Source organism: Dysidea avara, chromosome 9 (assembly GCF_963678975.1).
Source record: "Dysidea avara chromosome 9, odDysAvar1.4, whole genome shotgun sequence".
Classification (NCBI taxonomy): Eukaryota; Metazoa; Porifera; class Demospongiae; order Dictyoceratida; family Dysideidae; genus Dysidea; species Dysidea avara.
The window spans coordinates 9847341-9866058 of record NC_089280.1 but is presented as its reverse complement, the minus strand read 5'-3'; the positions used below and the strand labels follow the sequence as shown (position 1 = coordinate 9866058).

Below are 18718 nucleotides of genomic sequence, written 5' to 3'. Positions count from 1 at the left end.
CACAATAGCAAACTTTACTTGAGAGCATCACACAAGACAAGATAACAGGACTCACCTATAGAGCAATTTTGTAACTTATACGTCACAAAATTACATTAAACTGCGTAACTGCTACTTCCGCAGGGCAAGAACTGGAATGGTGGGGTTCCTTCAAGAGGCTACAACTCGGCTTCTGGTGATTCATTCAGCATGAAACTTACTCAAGGCATAGAACAGAAGTTGGGGAGAATGATGAAAACGTCACTTGGGCATCGGGTTGGCTTTACTCAGGTTAAAAGGATAAAACGGCTGTTTTGGGCTCAACTTGAGAAATCCATTGTCACTAAAAAGCACTTCAGTAAGAAAGAATGAACAATAATGAATCATTGTATGTCAATGTGTCGATATAAACATTATTATCTGTTAAACTACTCTCTTCCTTGCTCCTGAAAATGTAGTTTCATTGACAAAGGCAGTCTCAACAAACCTGAGACGAAGTAAACTTGTGCCCCAATGGCATGCTTACATTTTCTGCCCCGCGGAAGTGATTATGTAACGACTGTGACGTCAGGTGTTACCGTTCTATGGTGTTTGGAGGCGGTGCTGGCACAGTTCTGCCAGCTGCGAGGTCTCCTGTTGCAATGCCTGTGTTGTAATGAATACTTGTTCACTTAGCTACTGACTTGACCTGTCACAGACTACAGTCAGTACTGTAGCTATCAGTAGCTACTGTAGACCTACTCTGTAGATGGATTGGTCACCAAGTAATGCCACAGAACCCCAGTTTAGTGTATTTTTCAAATTCATATTTTCTTTATCTAGATAGCCAGAGAGGAATGGTCAACCGAAGTTTCAACTCTAGAAGCCAAGAAATTTCGAAGTTACAGCACTACAAAGTGGCAACAGCAAAAGATTGATTTGTTCAGTGACAATAAACTACAGGCGCTTAATAAAATGATCATAACATACGAATGCAGTCCTCTACCAAGATGCAACTTGCATCATCGAATTCTCCATGAATCCATTGCTGGTTAAGTGTTATCTTCCAGGCCTTTCCTATGACCACGGGGAACCGGTGAAGGCAAACGAATGTGAGAAAAAGTGATAGTGAACCGCTCGTCCAATGCAAGGCAGACTAATGCTGATATCTTCCATCTCCTTGGAAGTACTGACACGAAAAAAGATTTTGGAACTCCTCCTGCTTTGGGGATCATGATGCTACCAATGATTATGGTGTATCACTTTCCTTCATTGTGAAACAAACGCTTTAGAATTTATGGATTTTTTTTGATTTCATAAATATCCACTATTGCGTTCTGTGGGCCCAGTGTGCATTTATTGCATTCTACTGTAAAATTAACTAGCTAGGCTTGCATGTACATATGGGAGCAGTCACAAATCTTTATGTGATTTAAGTGTTGTATAAAGGTACTAAACTCAGTGGCAAGTGTTCTCATGTGTGGTGTGGCTAGTGCATATCCATGTGTTGTTCCACTGGTTTTGTACAGTACATTGCAAAAGAATGATCCCGCGAGAAAACATGAGCATTACTTGCATGTGTATACTCGCGATGTTATCTGTGAGCTGTACTGTACTTGTATAACAGGCACAAAGAATTGAATAGAGCACATGATAAGTATAAAACACAAAGGTTTACTGTTTTAAAATTTTGTCAAAAGCTCTACAGTTACTTGTACAGTTATTATATACAGTAGTAGACAAAATAAACAAGTTTCTATGCATGTTAACCCAACATCACCACCAAATTTATGGAGTCTTTATAGGTTATACTGCTTCTAAATATACAATATAAGTTTCTTCACAAATTTATTTGCTATGACTGAATCTAGGAATTAGATTGAATAGTTGTTTGCAGGTTATTTACTGAACCAAAAGGTTTTTATTTTCGCGCCTAGTAGTTTCCCTGAGCATTCAACTTTAGGGGATACAAAAAGTAACATTAGCGTTAGGGTTGGGTTCAGCTTTGGTTTCTTCTTCACCTTTAGGTTACGTTTTTCTTATTATATATAGTGAGACTACTATGTGAGTAACATTTATAAAGTAGAAAAGTAGGGGTAGTGGGTAGCTAGCAGCAGTAGCACAGTGGTTAGCACACTACCTGCAATTCCAGTAGTCCAGGGTTCAAGTACCAGCTGAGTTCTGTGGTTATTTCTCGTTTAGTCACCCTTTTGCGTAAGATTTACTGTCGGTTCAATAGTGAGTCCAGCTTATTGAACTGATTTTTGGTTCAGTAAGCACTACCTATTATATAACTTCAAAACATAAAACATTTCTAAATAGTTGTTCAAGCCTCAATATTTACACCACAAAGCATTCATTGCAATGAGTAAAATGTACGTGTACGTATTATTGCATAGTACTTTATTATTTAAAATGTCCTGTTCATAGGTGACTGGATCTACTGTATAAAAAATTGACATAATCATGCAAGCCAAGATTTTACAGTATAAAGCATTGATTACAATAGGTAAAATATTTTCATATTATTGAAAAATTCACCTACTGTATTTTTTGAATGCTTTGTTCTTAGTGAAGAAAGGGTCTATTGATTAAAACCTGGATATCATCTTTTCAATTTGCCTTTTCAAGAGAAGTTCCCAAATTTTTAATTTGTTGCAGTAGGCAAAAGAATACGTACATAAGTTATGTGCAATTATTTACACCAGGTCACTGGACTCGCCTTTCTATGTAGTGAAGAAAGGTTATACAAGGAAAACAAAAATGACAAATCATCTCATTTGCCATCACAATTAAGAGAAGTTCAAAAATTGTTCATTCTTTAAAATACACTAGGAATTGTGAAATTTTACTTAGCATTATGTATGTTACATTGGAAAAATTGATTTCTCTTAACTTGTCTGTGGCTAATGAAACAAATGTGGGGGAACCTTACCTATGAAAAGTAATGGATTTGTCTATGGCAAATATTATGAATATAGAGATTTAATTCTACTCTGAATATTATTGCCTTTATATGTTATAACTGTTTGATTCTAAACAAAACAGTTATTATAATTTTCTCTATAGCAGCTGTACAAATTTCATCTTTCCATTGCTACTACTCACAGTACTAGGACATTAAACTAAAACACCATGTATTTTTTGGCTATATAGACAAGGTGTATATCCCTTAGAAACTTAATTTAAAGATGCACTATTAATCCATTATGCAGAGATATAGTAACATGTAAAGTATATCCTCTCCAAAAACACCTTTGCTGTAAAGAAAAGGCACGTCCAAGAAACTACAAGTATCTGTAACCCCATGTAAAACAGATAAGCTGTAGAAAAACACTCCATGAAATTAATGGGTAACTGATATCTAGAGCGGCCAAGAATCAATAATGTTACTACAACTGACTATGATTACCAAAGAATACCTTGGCTGTAAAACAGGTAAATAAAAGTAACTGGCAACCAAAACAGCTGATATCTGAAGCGGCCAAGACTAAAAGTTAAGTTGATACAACTTACTACAATTATAAACTTGTAACATTGAATCCTAATTATTCAACTGTGTTCTATACATTCACCCTTGCTACATCCTTTCTTGGACATGCCTTTGTTTACAGCAAAGGTATTTTTGTGGGGATATCACTAATTTTTGTCAGTTATATAATTTACAGACCCAATGTTCAAGCTGTGTAAAGCACTTATTTGCAAAGCATGCTTTTCTAGGTGATCTAGGGGAATGCCACCATCTTGAAATAGCAACTCTGAGATTGCATCTGGGATCTGGGAGTGTTTTCAGACAGAGATATAAATATTCAGCTATATTGTTCAATGACTGTTCTATTAGAGTATTTTATTGCCTGACTGTTTTATTAGAGTATTTATTGCTTGACTGTTCTATTGGAGTATATCAATCATTCTGTACTTGTCAATGAATAAAACCTGCTATGACCACTGCCATAGTGCCCTGAGGACGACCTATCAACTTGGTTTGCCACTCATAGAGCTAGATGCTTTGCTAAGGGTTATGAAAGCGACACAAACATCGTACTATTATTTTTATTTCACTACATACAAACACACGCTTACATCATATACAAGCACAAGACGCACACAAAATGTGCAAACACTATACACACATGTTCACAAACATACACCACATATTGGTTGTACTCAAGTTAATATCACATCTCTTATGAAATGCTCTTGTAGGAGAGATGGTAGTGCCTTTACTTGGTGCTAAAAAGTTCTTGCAGAAAAGAAAATTGTGTTGTAGATACTGTTTAGTGCTGGTTAATTACACATGTCACTCCATAGTTAAGCAATGAGGATATCCAAGCAAGTGTCTTTGGTGTTGCGACTGATGTTCCAGGTTAGTTGTATGTGTGTTTAATTTAAGGTTAAGTTCAGTGCCTGCTTGTTCTTTTACAGGTCTCACTTAACCTTGTGTCGTCATACAGACATCTGAATAATTATTGTGCAAGCTGTGTGGAACAATCCCAACTCATAATTATACACAATCATTGGCAACCACGAACCACATACATTCAAGCAATCTGTTACAAAAGTTGAAAGCCACAACACAAGCTCATACCAACAAACCACGAACCACATTCCAGCAATTTGTTACAAACTTTGTTGCACCATGGTATGTGCATAATGATCAATTAATGAAAGCCACAACACAAACTCCATGGTGCATTAATGGAAATAAATAAGTTCCACCTAACTGACAATTATCACGTGACCTATTTAGGGGATATCCCCTTTGAAAGACCCTGCACAGTAACACTTCAAGTGAACAGTGAATGACACTTGATACGCGATTTATATTATTATTGATGGCAGTCCATATATGTTTTGAGAGAGAAGTATAATATTATTAAACACTAAAATACATTAAAGTTGGAGTACCGCATTGTAGAGCCATAACCAAGAACAAGTTCCACTTGACTGACAATGATCACGTGGCCTTTTTAGGGGAAATCTCTTGGAAAGTCCCTGTAACACCTCAAGTGAATGCGGTTTACATTAATTATTGATGGCAGTCCATGCCTTGAGAGGACTGAATACTGCTAAATATTTGTTATATTGTAACTGGATTTCAATGGAGTGGCGAAGCGTACTTAGCTAACTGATTTGAAACTAAGATACGTAGAGTCTGCACCGCTTGAAGAAGAACGTCGAGTGGATATTAAAGAGTTGCTGGCGAGAATACTGATGTACTCAGCTCTTCGTGGACGTTCAGTAACGAAAAGAGGAGTGGAGGTTCAGTAATAAAATGAGGAGTGGAGGTTCAGCAACGAAAGGAGGAGTGAAAAAATGAGGCTAGTGTACAAAGTGCCACATCTATTCACACTGATTAACCGCGTGTATGCGATTGGTTTTTAGACTGTCAGACGTCTGCACTGAATAGTGCAAGTTCACTGAGACCAAGCTGAAAACTTCTGTGATGGTACCAAGTTGAGTAGCAGCAAGTACAAACGCTTGAAATGATATCTCACGGATGGATTGTCAACAAGGTGTACTCGTACAGACTAAACAGCTTTCAGTATTGTCACTGTAGTGCCAATTTAGAAGTCCTGGAACTAGGTGGAAGAAGTAAGGTAATCTACATGATGCTTGTACAGAAAATACTCTTTCACATTGCATACTGGTCTTAGTGAAACCTGTCTAATCAGGACACTGTGTATAGTAAGGTCACTGCTGGGCCAACTTGTGAATCCTCAAACGTATTACCTCAAGGGTGTGATGAATTTTCAGGTCCTCGAATTTTGTATTACCTCAAGATGTGATGAATTTTCAGTTCCCCAAATCTGTCATTTACGTAAAAAGTGACAGATTTTTAGCTGTATTGTATTTAGTGCCCGCCTTTTGATTTTACAGGTACAGGGTTCTTGGTCATAGCATGCGGTTCTCTTACTAGCAGTGCTACGCACATAACTTGGTTAGAGCCGCTCTAAACTTGGCAACTAAGATCAAGGGTAAGTAGACAAAGGAATTTTATAATGCTATGTGTGTTCTTTAGTTCTCAATTGTCATGTGTACGTGGACTGTACACCAAGTGTGCGTGGACTGTAGTAACATCAAGGACGTTGTGGATCTTCAGGTCAGTCTGTGTGTATACTAAGAAATTTTTGTATTATACCTCAAGGGTGTGATGAATTTTCATATCCCCAAATCTGTCATTTGCGTAAAAAGTGACAGATTTTTAGCTGTATTGCATTTAATGCCCTGTCAATTTTACAGGTACAGGGTACTTGGTCATAGCATGCGGTTCTCTCACTAGCAGTGGTACATACGTAAAGATCAAGGCTCGGGGGAGTAAGTTTATATAGACAGAGGAATTATATAATGTTATGTGTGTTCTTTAGTTCTCAATTGTCAAGTGTATGTGGACGATGAGGCCTGATAAGATCTTGGCATTGTATCTCAGTTGATTACAATCTTCTGAATTTCCAGGATGAGACATACAGTTGCGATGGGACTAACTACAGTGGAACCTGTCTTAGCGGCCACCTGTATAGAAAGGCCACCTCTTTAAAAATACCAGCTTAAAATTCCCCTAGTGAGACGTTTATACACTAATTTACCTGTCTAAAGCAGCCACCTGCCTATTAAGGCCAAGAAATCTTGGCCCGAAGGTGACCGGCTTAGACAGTTTCCACTGTATCCCATTTTATTGTCAGAATTTTATTGTTAATGTCGCAAACAATTAATGTGATATATTTTGTTATGTAACATGTGTATTAATTAAATGACATGCATGACGAAAGCCACAATGGGAGTGACTACTTGCTGTTAGGGTGGGTAATGCTATGCAACAAGCTGGTTTGAGCACACAATACACCATGTGTGGTGTGGCAACAAGAATTATGCTTGGAACACCTTCTCTAGTGACACTACGTTCTTGACGCTTTCACACTTGTTATAAGCCATCTAGTAATCATCAACGCACGCATGAAGCATGGCACTAAATGGAACACCTTCCCTAGGGAACTTATGGTTCTACACGCTTTTACAACTTGTTTATCAGACATTAGGGCTTGTGTCCACATCGTGTCTTTAAAAGTTAGTGTAGGGATTAGAGGTTTGATCGAAGAAAATACGCATATGAACAAACCAGGATTAGATAACGTCAGTGCTAGATGGACTGTACAAACATGGGTAAGTTGACTGGTATAAGATGACACTAGGTGTAACACAAGGTTGAGAAATAAAGCAAAATATGTCTAAATACGCGTTTAATACTGGTTGCAAGAAAACTACTACTACTACGAAAAAAGATTTTTTTATTACGTAACGCAATACAAACCTATTAAGAGATGTTGCATAATTCAGGGATAATATTGTGAAACCGTCCCTACACGTAAATAACTCACAGTAGTGGCCATGCGTCTTTTAATTGGGCGTGCGCTTTGTAGTTTTTTGGCCGCACGCCTCACTACCGTGAGTCTTGATAATATGCTTATAGAGATGGTTGACAGCATAATTTATTTAATATTTAGTAAAGTGGCTAAGCAACAAATTTTGATGAAATCGTTCACTTTGTGAATCTTTTACGTGGATGGAAAATATTATGGTCGATAATTAGTCTGTGGCTTATTACTTAATCTTTAGCACCTGTGTGTTAAGTAACAGGCATGCCCCTTGCTATTCTACACCCTTATGTTTAAAATAGAACTAGTCTGTCATTTTGCACACAAAAGGCCCTAGTGTGTAAACTGTATAGTCAAGAGGTTTATGATAATCTTCCTTGAATCCGCACAAGGCTCCTGGACCTGACTGTTTACATACACATCTATTGAAGCACTGTGCTGTGAGCCCTTCTAGGCCACTGTTTTTGTTATATACTCAATCTCTGAACATTGGAATGATCCCTGAGGAATGGAAACAAGCAAACATTATGCCTATTTTCAAAAAAGGATCAAAAGAGTAAACCCAGTAATTACAGACCAATAAGTTTGACATCACCACTGGTAAAGATATTGGAGTCAACAATTAGAGCTAAAATGATGCAATACTTGATGAATAATGGCATAGTTTTACATTACCAACATGGCTTTGTTCCAAAAAAATCCTGTTTTACAAACCTTCTAGAATCTTTTGACGCTTGGACTGCAGCAGTTGACTCAGGTCATGGTGTTGATGTGATTATAGTAAGGCCTTTGATTCAGTGCCCCATCTTAGGCTCATTGTGAAGTTAAAAGCTTATGGTTGATCTTGCAGAAGTTATTATTCAGTGTAAGTAGATGTCTTTGCAGATGATACCAAGGTATATTCAATAATCAAGAGTATCTGTGATGCTATGGAGCCGCAACGAGACTTTAGAAAGGCACAAGAATGGTCTACATTTTGGCTTCTCAACCTCAATCTGGAGAAGTGTAAAGTATTTTTTTTAAAATGTTAATTTAAAAATGAGGTAGGGATCTATGCAATAAAAAGAAGTGAAACAAAAGATGAATGATGGTTTTACAGCCTAGCTTGATGGGAAAGTCCCTACTTTGGAATTGAGTAAAATTATAGCTAATTTTCCAAAGTGGGGACTTTCCCATTGAGCTATACTATAATACCATCATTCATCTCTAGTTTCACTACTTTTTATTGCATAGATCCATGTCATTTTTAAATTAACAATTTTTAAAAATACTAGTTTGTTTAGTTTTTGTTGTAGTACAGCTACTAGTTACAGTGTAACTTGTGAGCTAGCTATTAAGTTCCCGTACAGCTTATTAAAGTACGTAGCTACTGTGCCAAAATTGGAAATACATAGGCCTGTAGTAGCATGCATAGCTTACCTTTGATCATAGTAGCAGTGTCGCTCAGATCTATGACCTGTCTCAGTATGATGGTCCATGTTCTATTCACCTGGAGTGGAAGTTGTTCAAGCAAACAGGCCCTTTCAGTTGTCTGGAGCTTAGTCAGGATGAAGTAACACAATTTCCACTCTATTACTATTCAATCACTCACTGATCTTGCCGTCTGGCACTGAGTGACTGAGTCAGTGTGTTGTAGGAACAAGCTGTCAAGTATAGTAAGTAACAAATTTCTTCATCGATTGCGGTCCAGGCATTGTCAAAAGTCAAAGTGACAACTCAGCAGCTTTAATGTTTCATGTGCAACACTTGAAATTATAAGTGTTCCACTCTTTCAGCAGCATAAGGCCACTTCAACTAAATCTCTTGTTTCTCGGGCCCGACCGACCCTATATTTTTCAGCATAAAATAATTATGTTAATTACGTGATCACCTTGCAAAGCATGAAAACACCATGAAGGAGTTGTAAATTACCTTTGAGCTCTCAAAAAGTAAGTAACATTCAATATCTCACCATATAACTGCCTACTTACAAGTGATACAGCAACCGTAATGTAGCTTAGCCACCGTTCAAGTCGCAAATCACTCTTCAGCTAGCAAAATTGAATATCTTTTCATTTAATTTTACCGACCTACTGACCTTTGTTAGGATGAATTTTGCCTGAGAAACATAAGATTTGGTTGAAGTGGCCTAAGTGCTTTCTGAAATAATTTTGTGATGTCTACAGAAAAGTGTTAATATGAAAAATAATTAACACCTTGGTATGGTTTTGATGTTTAAAAAAGAAGACAACCATCCTGATTGAAGATAAAAGGAAAGACAAGGTGCACAGGGTGTACACTCGTTGGAACCCCAAAAGGCACATCCCACCGTGAGTTTGTTAAAGGACATTCCACAATGATTTCTATAGAGTTGTTTATATTTTGTATAAGACCTATGTAAGACCCCACCTGGAGTTCCATACCTAGCCAGAGACATTGAAACCTTAAGTACTGTCATAGATATACAGACAAGTACCTGGGATTGGAATCATCTCACATGAGCCCTTTAACTTCAATACAAACGTGTTTCTCTGGATCATTGTTACCCCCTTTGAAAAAGGTGGGATAGTGAAATATGCCATTCACGATATGTTTCTAGAAAATGTCAATATGTGAGAGTGTTTGTTTAGTTGTTGGTAAGCCTTCCTCGCGAAAAGGGGTGGTTAATTAGTGGTAGGGCCTGGTTTGTAGGTGTGTCCCTCGATGTGGCTGGCTGAAAAGTATAGCCACCATAATCGAAGGAACCAGTTTTATAGCACATGGCAACTAACTATTAATGTTTTAGGAAGTACTCACAAGAGTAGAACCAGTCTTCTGTGTGATAAAGTCGAAGATATTGCTACTTCCGGTAACAATGATCCAGCATGAAAAACTGGATGATTCCAATCCCGGGTACTTGTCTGTATATCTATGGTACTGTACACCACCCAAGAGGCCATTACTTGAAACGTTTCAAAAAACCCAACCAGACTGCAATTGAGAGCAAATTTCTTTTGTCAGAGAGTTGGTAATGAGTAGAATTACTTACCATCCAACGTAGTCTCAGCCCTACTATACATCTTCCTTTAAACAAAAACTTGATGAGTTCTGGGAAGTTACAGGACATGGATATGAACAAAATCCAGGAGCCTAAACCTTTGTTTTTGAACAATTATGTATGTACATCATAATTATACAACCAAGTACTAAGAATAATAAGAAATGCGGTTAAAATTATAACATAAATAGATTAGTATTTTAAAAATTGTAAATTTAAAAATGAAGTAGGAATTTATGCAACAAAAAGTAGTGAAACAATAGATGAATGATGGTATTATAGAGTAGCTCAGTGGGAATTTCCCTACTTTGGTACATTAGCTATATTTTGCTCAATGCCAAAGTAGGGACTTTCCCACTGAGTTATGTTGTAATACCATCTTTCATCTCTTGTTTCACTACTTTTGTTGCATAGATCCCTGTTTCATTTACAATTAAAAAATACTAGTTTGTTTAGATTTTGTTGTAGTACAGCTAGCTACATTATAACTTGTGACTGTTCTATTAGAATATCATACATGACTGTTGTATTAGAGTGACTGTTGTATTAGAGTATATCTCGAGTCAACCAAGAGGTGTACAGCTAGTTAGACTGATAAGGAGTGTGGTCATTTTGTTTGCTATTAAGTGAACAGCTAGATTGTTAAGAGGTGTGGTCTCCATACTCTATCAATAGTAGTCCACCTAGATATTTAATTGATGGGCGGGTCACGAACCTATTGCAAATGGGATCCCAATCGCGAACTTGCACATACGGTGTATCTAGTCTTATAGTAACACCAGAACTGAAGCACTTCTGAAATCCAGCTCTGAAATAATCTTGGAAATAATTCTGTGGCATCTATATATATTATGTTGCTGAAAGAAAGTGTTGATACGGAAAATTAATGCCTCGATATGGTTGGTTGGATGAAGAAGAAGACAAGCAGTCTGATAGAAGAGGCCTACATTCATTGGAGGCACATCCCAAGGGTGAGTTTGTTTAATATTGTGGTGTAAATGGTAGTTGTGTGCTGCTTCATTTGACCTCTAGCTTTGTGACTGTGGTCAGTGAGTGAGGCAGTTAGGCAGTGAGACTAAAATTCAAGTTTTGGCGATTTAAAAAAAAAATTCTATATCCGGCCACCTGTAAGTGTATTGTTATATTTAATGCTATTTTATATAGTATGTGGACAAGTACTATTCCATAAAGGTGAGTTTCGTCACGTGAAATGTCTCTAGGATAATTTTTAAGATAAAATTTTGGAAGTTCATGAAATTTTCACCACAATCCCGACTTTGATAATTGAAAAACTATGAGGCCTAGAGATATGACCTAAGCTGGGATAGATTCGTCTATGAATGAAGCCACAACCATATAGTAATTACGCCTGTTTGTGTTGATGACTTAATCGTATATGTAATTTTTTATAATGCCCAGTACCACACTCATGCTTAATTACAGATTGTGGGAAGGAGAAGATTAGCAAACACCTGTGGAGTGATTGCAGGAGAGCCAGAAGTCACTTTACATGTAAACAACAAGATTACAAGTATGTTTAAATGTTTGTAACTGTGTATTTTGTATGCAGTATATGTGCTCCAGGAATCAGTGGATACCAGCTTGGATACCAGCTGATGTGTTTGTGAATAACCAGCTGATGGGCTCGTGAACAACAAGGTAATGAGTATGTTTCAATGTAATATTTGTACTGTACATCTTTATCCTTCACCTGCCTTGTTAGCTGGAATTATTTTCCACCTTTAGCTGCTGCTCTAGTCTGCAATAAACAAGAAGATGCATTGCTGCATATGCAACAATGTGTAACTATCTCCTGTATGTTGTGTATGGCTGTATGCATAATATTATAGACTGTGATCACTGTGCCAACTAATGCCAATGCCACACCGCTGATTTACTGGCACATCACCAGTGGCCTCTAGTTACAATAGAGTCTATTATGTATTATTGGCTTGATTGGGATCATTTGCCAATTGTGCCTTCATCACCTTGTTGTGCATAGCCTCACTTCATTGCTGAGTCACCTTCAGGGACATGTCAAACCTACAATATAAACTTTCAATATAGCTTGATTTTTGTGCAAGTTGTGTTTTAGTACTGTGATTTTCTGATGCTAGTTAGACTCCCTTGCCTGTGTACGTATGCAAATGTATCATTTCCACTGGCACACACACTGCTCTGAGTGCTGGCTATGGCACTGTTTATACATGCCCAATGGGCAGGTTGCAACATTGGCGTATGTACTCGATTGTGTGTGACCCAGTCCTAGATAAAATAATATGACCTGGTTGGACACTTTCTTTAATCAACTTTTGGGTAGAACCATCTCTTGCTTGTCTATGCAGATGCAAAATCTCAGTATATTACTATTGAGTACTTTATGGCTTCTATTGATTTTACTTGTCAGGTTGTTTGAGCATGATATGATCGGTAATTTTAATGACACTATATCTAATATAAAATAGTATGAATTAAGCAAATGTTCTACCAAGTTTAATGCTTTTATCAAAAAAGTAAACAATTTTTTTACTTAGCCACTGTATTTGGTGAAGGGAACAAGATGACAAGACAATATGTGTAATATACATACTGGTGAATGCTCTGCAACTTACGTCATCGAGGAAACTCTCCTCATCATCTTCACTGCCAAAAGCACTAGAAAATGCACTGAAGCATGAAGTTCCATTTTCGTTAAAACTACACACAAGATCCAGAGTAGTTCTAGTAGGGAAATCAACCTGCAAAATTAATATCATATTTACCGTAAATGATAGCATTGCTAGACAATAGAAATGCTACACATGTATTCTGTATTGTGTAAACAAACACTATAGAACCCAAAGGCAAATGTACAGGCATATAATTATATATAAAGAGAAAAATGTATTATTAAGTACTAGAAACAATCCCATTACATCCCCATAACTTAGTACAGTTGTTAGCCAATCAGATTTCAGCAATAAATATTGTTGAAATCTAAATACTGTATATACAGGTGTGTACGTATGTAAATTGTACCCATCCAAAAACAGCTTATAGCTGTAAAAAAAGTGCGCGTCCAAGTAAAGCAGAGTTAACTGCGACAAAAGTAATGATATCATAATGCGGCCATGTGCGAGGTGTGCAAGTTGTAATATTAGCTAATCAGATAATACAATGTTATTGTTAAAGTGTTAATGAGAACTATGTGATGCTGCTAGTTTTGAAGTGTGTGAGCATCTTCATAAATGCCACATAAATTTAATTCTCAATAAAGCAATGTGTATAGATTCTCTGATAGTAATAAATAGTTTGAGTTTGGCCACCTTTCCTTTGTTCGTAGCATTGCTGTATACAGGAAAGGCGGCCAAACTCAAACTATTTATTACTATCAGAGAATCTATACACATTGCTTTATTGAGAATTAAATTTATGTGGCATTTATGAAGATGCTCACACACTTCAAAACTAGCAGCATCACATAGTTCTCATTAACACTTTAACAATAACATTGTATTATCTGATTAGCTAATATTACAACTTGCACACCTCGCACATGGCCGCATTATGATATCATTACTTTTTGTCGCAGTTAACTCTGCTTTACTTGGACGCGCACTTTTTTTACAGCTATAAGCTGTTTTTGGATGGGATTTCAATACTTTTTGTTAGAATAAGCAATGCACTGTTGATAACAGTAGGTGAGTCAGTAGTTTCCATGGTTTTGACAGAAACCCCAGATTACAGTGACAGAATATTAAAATATAACTGTAATTTTAGTGGCCAGGGCCGCCCACATTGGGGGTAACTGGGGTATTTTTCCCCCTACCACAGCCTGAAAGGGGCCACTTGAATACCTGTTTAAAGAAAGATCGATATACTCTAATAGAGCAGTCAGGATCTAGACCCTTCCTTGCCCCTGGGCCCCTCTTTAACTCTTTTCCCTGGGCCCTCTAATTTCTCTGGACGGCCCTGTTAGTGGCATGCAACTGCAGTCAACTAACACCCATTTTAACTAGTAAACCCTTAACAACACTTTGCCTTTCATCTTGTACTGCATTGAAACGATCAAGATACTCTATTAGAGCAGTCACAAAACAGCTGTAACACAGCCATAGGCGGCGGAAAGGGGGGGGGCTTAGCCCCCCCTCAGAATGATATCACACCGAAATTATCTTTCTTGGAGTGGGGCTGAAAACCGTGATAAAGATCGAGATACTCTAATAGAGCAGTCACTCTAATAAAGTATTCAGTGTGTAGCGAGCTATGTAAGGATTTTTATGTAGTTTATCAGCTAGAAATGGTAGCTGGTGAGGTGGAAGCTCTTGTCAGTTGGTTGCGACCTTTTTTTTTTTTTTTTTTTTTTTTTTTTGGTCTCACCTTACTAAACTATAGAAATAAGTCTGGGTCAGCCCAGCCCCCCTCATATCAACTACTTGCTCCACCGCTGAACACAGCAATCAATATTTAGCATAGTTACAACTTCTGCTTAGCATCGGATTGTATAGTTTAAATTACTAGCTACTTACAGACTTTACAATATAAAAATATGGCACTTGTAGAAATGTGACTGTTTTATTAGAGTATCTCGATCTACTTCAAGCATTGACTAATTCAAGTGAAGAAGCTACGCCCCTGCCAAGAGATCTTGTGAAATGAAATGAGAATAGTAAAGAAAAGGCAAGTATGTACAGAGACAATAGAGGGGCGCGTAATTATGTCCTGTTGTAAATAAACGCCTTTAAAATTTATATTACTACTAAATAAACGCACCAGAATAGGCTTGTGTGGCTGTTGTCTCCAAGGTTGTCTCATTATTTGTCTTTTCGTGTTGAAGGGATTTAGTCGCAATTGGTGAGTTTAACTATACATGTATTTGTGTTGTAAAACTTAATTGTAAAAAGGCGATTAGCACATATCATGATAAACATGTATTTGTCACAGTAGAGTCTCTCACGAAGTCACGATTATTATGAGACATTGGACCAGGGTAAAAAATTTACTGCTATATTTAGAGGTTGTAGCGTTTGTATATCTTAGTATCTTAATAAATAATCCCCCATGATCACTAATCACTAATAGTACAGTGAAAACTGGTCATTATTCAGGCCGTAGGGACAAAATTTTCTAACCTTGCCTTTTAAAGAGGTGGCTGCATTATGCGGCCTTAAGAAAAGGTAAGAAGCATGCTGTTCTAACTGGCTATAGAGATGGATTTAGTGTATGACAGCGTATGAGACAGTGAGTGCTGGCAGCAAGGGGGCAGCCAATCTGTTAGAGCACCAAAAGCACTGCTTCAGACATAGGCAGTTGACTGTCAGCCCCAAGTGTAAAAAGTTTCACTGTTGGTCCTTATAAGCTCCTGATGAAGAAAGTGATGAAGTCATTATCCATAGGATATATTTTTCAGAGTATCCATTTCAGTTCTACAATATAGTAGCCAAGCATAAGATGAACATAACACAGCATTCCAGTAGTTTAGTGGTGACCACAACACTGCCTGAGTTAAACTGTGGTGAGATTTGAGACTACCAGAAGCCCTCACATGAAATACCAAATATCTAATGCCTGGCTTTCATCCACAGTGGACCTGTCTTGGTGGCCACTTGTACAGAAGGGAAACAGCTAGTTGCCACACCCCTTAATTATCAATTTGTAAAATCGTTAGCAAAATTGTGTGTGCGAGCAAGTGCGATGTGGCAGTGCCGTGTATATGGTTGCTGCCTAGCAGTGACACATCACGAGTATTGAAGTCACAATGCGTTACTGTATCATCCATCTAAATACAATCTCTGAATGTGTCATTTTGTGTAGAGAGCAATCTTCCACAAGAAGTGACCTGCAGGTTTCAGTGTATATTGTTAACCATTAATATTGTTCACAATATTGTGAACTATATGTACAGTGAAACCTCACTTAGTGGCCACCTCTTTAATAAGACCACCTCATTATATTGGCCACCTCTAGTAGGTCCCAAATATAGCTAAGCATTACTTATGACCTCATTAATAAGGCCACCTTGTTATTCAGGCCAAATTTTTTGGTCCCACAGCCTGCCATATTAATGAGGTTTCATTGTACTTATGTGAATTTTTATTTTTCGTAACTTTTCTTCAGGTTTACTGATGGGCACTATGAAGCATTGTTGACTGGTACGTGTATAATGCGGTGACTTGAAATGCTAAAACAGTACGTAGCGTGTCTTGTATGTACATGTAATGTGTTGTAATGTGTCCACACATCCACACATCTTAGAAATAAATGTAATTGTATTCTCTATAAATAGTCAGTTCCATTGTGCCACTGGGTCATAAGTTGGTTGAGTATGGATCATCCAGGGCACTTGAGTCACATTTTGTCCTGGCCAAGTGGATTTCATCCACTGACAGAATATACAGGATCAGATCACGTGTATAAATTACGGTGGAACTTGTTTATTGCCACCTTCACTCATTCAGCAGGTAACAGTGTATAAATTCTCAATTGGAATTGGCTTTTCAAGAGTGGTTGTCTTTCTATACTAGTGGCCATTAAGATAGGTTGTACTGATAGAGTGTACATACTAGAGATGCAACAATATCCTCCACTTAGTGTCGTTTGATAGTGATGCAATGGAGACTATGTATTATTGCATTTAAATACTATACTATTATATTGCAACTCTAGCACGTATTTATAACAGGAATGTTTGTTAACCGTTTAGACATACTGGAGCCACACCCACTCATCTGGATTCTACAAATGGAGTCATACCAACTTGTTGTCATCATACTCACTCGTTACTCCCATTGTGTTTGGATGAATATACATGCCGTCATGTGAGACTTGCTACCATGGCGGGCCACTGGAAAACATTTGCATAGCAGTTATATTACAGTCATTATTGTACAATTCTTACATTATTGTTGTGAAAAGTGTTTGGTATTCATGTGTCTCCTCTGTATGTTGTAATTACATGTGTAATTTTGTGTGGGGGTGCTATAAAATGCAATAATGCATGGTGACAATTGTATTAGGCGATTTTGCACACTTCCTTTTAAGCTAGCTACATGTGCTAATTACTCACAGCTTGTGTCAACAACTGGTAACCGCAGTTGTACTCTTGTGTCATTCTTTAAGCCGCGCCCTTAGAGGACAAATTATGTGGGGGCGACTAATTTCAAAACGAAGGATGGTATGCAGCACCATAGATTAGCTATATCTATGGACTATAATCTATGGCAGCACACTTCTTGGTGGCTATATGTACTGATTAACTACATAGAGCGCCAGTTCATCAATACCCAGAGACCGCAGTTGTGCTCTGCGTCATTCTTTAAATTCCGAGTAAAATTCTTAGAGAGCAAATGACGTGGGGGCGACTAAATTCAAATTTCAAACTAGCCATTCTCGAAAACAAATGTTTCAATCTGAACGAAACTTTCAGAACAGTTTAAAGACACATTGCCCTACATGCCAAGCGAGTATTGCGGAAAACAACAATCTGGGATTTGTATTTGGCCTCTAGGTCGACTGAGGACGACTGAAACTTCGTTTGGTGCTGAAATCACGACTGTAGGGTAATCATGTATGGTGAAATCGATGATGTGAATCTTGAGGTGATTGAGTGAATACTGAAGCGATAACAGGGCGATCAATGTTCGGAATGCACAAAGGAACGCAAGGCATACACCTGCGGTTGCGTCTAACCGCATGCGATAAAATAAAAAAAAAAAAAAAAAATGAAACGTCCCCTTTCATGTCGGCAATCTCGATCACGAAACAATCGGCATGGATTTGCTTCACTGCTTGTGTGGTAGTTACTAGTGACACGATGAGTTCAACTCCAGAGTTTCAGAGGGATAGCGTAAGTGACGGGTGGATTACAGGAAGGCCAAATTTGAGAACGTTCGTTCTTGTAAAATCCTCACGTAGTGGTCGCGTCATTTATTGTCTGCGGCGCGCGTTTCTGCTTTACTGGCCGCGCGACTCACTACCGTGAGTCTTGATGGCAACCCTGGTTCCAGCAAGTTTAATGCGTTTTGGGAGGAGCTTGGCTTGTATATTGAGGAATTGACTCCAGCTGTGGATGACAGACGGCATTCTGAAATACCTCATATGCCTGTTGCTATCTCATTACATCATTTGCTGGATATTGTGAGGTCTAGGATAGAACAGAAACATCCTGGTGATGAAAGTAAGCTTCAGGTACCTTCATTGGAGTGGTTACGCCTTCAATTTTGGCCACGTAATCCATACTCATCATCTTCACTACGCCACACTGGACAACTACATGTAGATTTGAAATTCAGGGTCCAGATTCAGCAGCTGCGTCATGACCATGTTGATTCGCACTATATTAGTGTTGTACTGTGATACTTGAAAGAATTCTGCGTGCAAGAGAGAGAATTTG

The 18718-nt window shown here is 37.9% G+C and overlaps 1 protein-coding gene and 2 long non-coding RNA genes across 4 annotated transcripts in view; 2 read left to right on the top strand and 1 right to left on the bottom strand.

Annotated features, from left to right (window-relative positions):
* LOC136266056 (uncharacterized) overlaps nucleotides 1-18718 on the bottom strand; it is a 76528-nt gene that overhangs the window by 38536 nt on the left and 19274 nt on the right. Inside the window, exon 2 of the mRNA XM_066061013.1 lies at nucleotides 12960-13085. Coding sequence (XP_065917085.1) covers nucleotides 12960-13085 — 126 coding nt within the window. The remainder of the gene's footprint in view (nucleotides 1-12959; nucleotides 13086-18718) is intronic.
* On the top strand, nucleotides 4968-6734 carry LOC136266450 (uncharacterized). Of its 2 annotated transcripts, none has more exons than XR_010706131.1 (5): nucleotides 4968-5279; nucleotides 5344-5558; nucleotides 5981-6061; nucleotides 6202-6276; nucleotides 6327-6734. It is a non-coding gene; the product is annotated as an uncharacterized lncRNA (long non-coding RNA). The 2 variants fall into 2 exon arrangements; XR_010706130.1 differs by having other exon boundaries at nucleotides 5839-6061.
* LOC136266428 (uncharacterized) lies at nucleotides 13785-17333 on the top strand. Its single transcript, XR_010706111.1, has 3 exons — nucleotides 13785-15180; nucleotides 16444-16515; nucleotides 17030-17333. It is a non-coding gene; the product is annotated as an uncharacterized lncRNA (long non-coding RNA).